The sequence below is a fragment of the Nannochloropsis gaditana genome (assembly GCF_000240725.1).
Source record: "Nannochloropsis gaditana CCMP526 unplaced genomic scaffold scaffold1112, whole genome shotgun sequence".
NCBI lineage: Eukaryota > Eustigmatophyceae > Eustigmatales > Monodopsidaceae > Microchloropsis > Microchloropsis gaditana.
In genome coordinates this window covers 3,272-6,881 of record NW_005802841.1, presented here as the reverse complement: position 1 = coordinate 6,881, position 3,610 = coordinate 3,272, and the positions used below count along the sequence as shown (strand labels likewise).

Here is a 3,610-nt window from a genome sequence, read left to right as displayed (position 1 = left end):
GGAGGAGGAGGGGGGAAATGAGGAAGGGGAGGACGAGGAGGAGGAGGAGGAGGAGGGGGACGAGGAGGACGAGGAGGACGAGGAGGACGAGGACGAGGAAGAAGAAGAAGAAGAAGAGGCGGAAAGAGAGACGCACGAGCCCTCCGAGATTGAGATGCGCCAGCGCCTTCGGCTCTTGCACACCATGTCCTCAGTGTCCTCGATGGGCGAAGCCGCAACGCTCCTCAACCGCGCCATGCTGAACACGGCGTGTGGGAGGTTCGAGGACGCCCTCTGCCTCCTTGACGACGTGCTGGGGATGGCAAGCACTGAGACCACGAGCGTGGAGGAGGCGAGGATGCAGGCGCGCGCGGCGAAGGTGAAAGGTACCGTGCTGCAAGAGATGGGTCTCATGAAGGAGGCCAGCGTCTGGTACGAGCTCAGCGTCCGGGCAGGGCGGCGACTCCTCCAGCAGGCACCCCTTTCCGAGGACTTGCGCAAGTATTTCCCGTCCCTTCGGTACGTGCACAACCAACTCGCGCAGTTTTATTTGTCCGTGCGGGCCTTTGCCCTGGTACTGGAGCACTTTGAGCAGCTGGTGGCCTTGACGGACGACGCGGGGGACCGACGCCGCCTTCTGCGGGAATTCGAGCGCCTTTCCCTCGAGCACGATTTCTGGCAAGACGTGACGCCCGGCATGCTCGACCAGGAGCTGGAGCAAGGGCGCAGGTGGTACAGGGAGAAATGCTGGGAAGAAGCGGCGCTCCAATTTCGCCGGGTCGTGCAATTGGCACGCCTGGCGTCCTTTTCCTCGGGGGATGGGACACGGATGGTCGAGGCCCGGGCCCTGGGGAACTATGCCACTGTACTCAAGGACTTGCGGAGGTGCGACGAGTCCATCCTCGCTTACCGGCTCTGCTGTCGGCTTTTGGAGGAGCTGGAGGAGGAGCAAATGGAGCGGCGCATGCTGAATGGCTTGTCTTTGTCCCTGATCGAAGCGCACAGGTACGAGGACGCCGCCGTGGTCTGTGAGCGGCTTTTGGTGCTGACGGAACGGGACGACAATGTGGAGCTTGTCAAAACCAGGTTGGAAGAGATACAGGCGTGCCTGCGAGACGGGAGGCGGACGATGGAGAGGGAAAGTGTGGATGAGGGGAACGAAGAGACGAGGTGAGGGCCCCGTGGGGGCCAGAAACACGCCTTAAATGTGACAGGTCGTATCGAGTAACCAATTTAACAAATAAAGTGCCGCATTATTCGAGTCGTTGTAGACCCTTTTGGTAATCGCCTATTGTTTAGTTTCTTGAGGCATAAGGCTGGCAATACGAGTACTTTCGTTCCTCCTTCTGATGGTGACGCAGAGTTAGTCTCACTCCTTCCACTCACCCGAATATTCCAGAAGCTGCGCGGTTGCCATCACATAAAACATGTATCACCGTGACCTTTTCCTATTCCAGCACCCTACAGCTCACCAACATGTCGAGCCCAGCTTGCAAATTTTCCTTTCTAGCTCACTCTGCTATCGCACTTGTACCGTGGACACATCTATGCGGAGCTCTTTTCAGTCCCGGCGTCTGCCGTACACAATGAAAAACGGATTCAACGCGTCCGGCTTGTTATACTCCACGGGCAGTCCGGGCTGGCATGCCTTGCCTCCTTCCGCTTGCAGAACCTCTCCTCCTGCCGCCTCCACCACCGCGTGTGAGGCGCAGGTGTCCCATTCACAGGTTGGTGCCAACCGGGGGTAGACGTGCGCCTCTCCCTCGGCTACCATCAAAAGCTTTAAAGAAGATCCTAGCGCCTTAAGAGTCGGGTTCTGGTACTTGCTTATAAAATTCTCCGTTTCGGGGGTATTGTGTGAAGCAGAGGCAACGACGGCCAAGTTTGGATCCTTTTCACTGAATTCTTTCACCTTGATGGGAATTGGTGGCTCATCCGCGATCTCCACAAAGGCGCCGTGGCCTTTCGCGCCATAGTACGTCTTAGCCGGTTCCATAGCTGGCACGTGTACCACCCCAAATATGGGGGACTTCCCCTGGCATAACCCAATGTTTACCGTGAATTGGCCGTTCCGCTTTAGAAACTCCTTCGTTCCGTCCAGGGGGTCAACGCACCAGTAGAAAGGCCAATTGCTTCGTTCTTCATACGGAAGCATTTTGTTTTCCTCGGAAACGATGGGAATCGAAGGATACTTTTCCTTGAGCGAGGCACAAATCAGGTTGTTGGCAGCAAGATCAGCAGCGGTCAGGGGAGAGTTGTCGGACTTTGCCTTAACGTCCCAGCTAACAGTGTCCGGGAAGGCGTATATAGACATGATGGCATCTCCAGCCGTCTTAGCAATAGAAACCACATCTTTGGCTAAGACCTTGACGGCGCCGGCCTGGATGATCATGGGAAACTGTTGACCAGTATGGTGAGAGCATAATCAACGGTCAAGAATCATGAGAGGACTCGCGTGGTATATGGTATGAGTGATATAGGAAAGCGACTAGGAAGAATCGACGAGAGATGCGCGCCAGCTGACAGGACTCGCTCCAGAGGCGCCGGGGTCGCGCTCCGGGCACTGGGTCCCAAACTTGGTTACCCAAGTGTTTTGTGTACACCTCAGCCCTCTCTCATTTTTGCGTGAATGGGGCCTGGTCTTTGTGAGTGTTCTGCAGGGTATTGGATAGTAATGACGGTATCCACCAACCCTGTGCTTCTCGTTTGCGGAGCAAGTATTGACGGTCGATCAAACGAGTTACCCCTATTTTCCGAAGCTCCCGGAGCCCCCCGAAAAAAACAAAACTTGGCTTGCCATACAAGAATATGTGTAGCCGCGTAGAGCCTTCTGTGGTGTCTGCTTATTGCCGATTGACGACTTCTTTCCTCAGTCTGACGCTCGTGAAATTACCTATATATCAGACGGGCACTTACGACAAGTATGACGATTAAGCGAAAGGGGCTTTTGTCACCAAGATGTCCCGATGTTCATGCTGCTGTTGTAGCGACAGACTGCTGTCGTGCTAACACGGCGACTTCAGTGAAGCATGGTGGAGAGAAGCCTCCAGTAGTGTCCACGAGTGGTGACTTGCCAAAGTATGAGCCACGCGTTGCAGATGACGGAGTCCTCCACGGTGCTTGTCAAACAGAGATTAAGGCTCTGCGGGCGGAGGTTGAACTACTACGCAAGAAGCTTGACGCTGCATTAGGTGACATACCAGCATGCTCTATTTGCCTGGAATGCGTTGACTATCCTGTAGAGCTGCAGGAGTGTCGGCACCTCTTCTGCTGTCAGTGCTTCTACATGTATGCCAAATGGAAAACTACTGGGAACATAGCATGTCCTGCGTGTCGTACAACAGTATATAAGGCACCGCTACCACCGCCTCTCGCCTTCATACAACATTTAGACGCGATAAAGGTTGCGAAGCGGCGACAACAAGAGGCGGTAAGGACGGGCGCAGACCCAGGACAAAGTCTCGAGGGAGGTATATATAGAATTGACGCAAAAGCAGAAAGTCAGAGAAGAAGCGAAGAAGAAAGTGAACGCAAAGTAGGAGAGAAAATCAAATTGGAAAGATGGAAGGAAGGGGTAAGCATGATGAAGTCACATGATGAGGAGATAGGAGAGGATGACGACCGCTCTGCT

General features: G+C 54.6%; 2 protein-coding genes across 2 annotated transcripts; one reads left to right on the top strand and one right to left on the bottom strand.

The window, feature by feature from the left end:
- Positions 1–22: 22 nt before the first annotated feature.
- Positions 23–1,153, top strand: NGA_0707110 (tpr domain-containing protein; the record flags this gene model as incomplete). The annotated part of the gene is made up of 1 exon (XM_005852532.1): positions 23–1,153. A coding segment is annotated over one exon (1,131 nt), but the record flags the coding sequence as incomplete, so codon positions are not given.
- Positions 1,154–1,540: 387 nt separating this feature from the next.
- On the bottom strand, positions 1,541–2,371 carry CYSQ (3'(2'), 5'-bisphosphate nucleotidase; the record flags this gene model as incomplete). Its single annotated transcript, XM_005852531.1, has 1 exon — positions 1,541–2,371. One exon carries the CDS (start codon positions 2,369–2,371, stop codon positions 1,541–1,543), a length of 831 nt encoding a protein of 276 aa, XP_005852593.1.
- Positions 2,372–3,610: the final 1,239 nt, after the last annotated feature.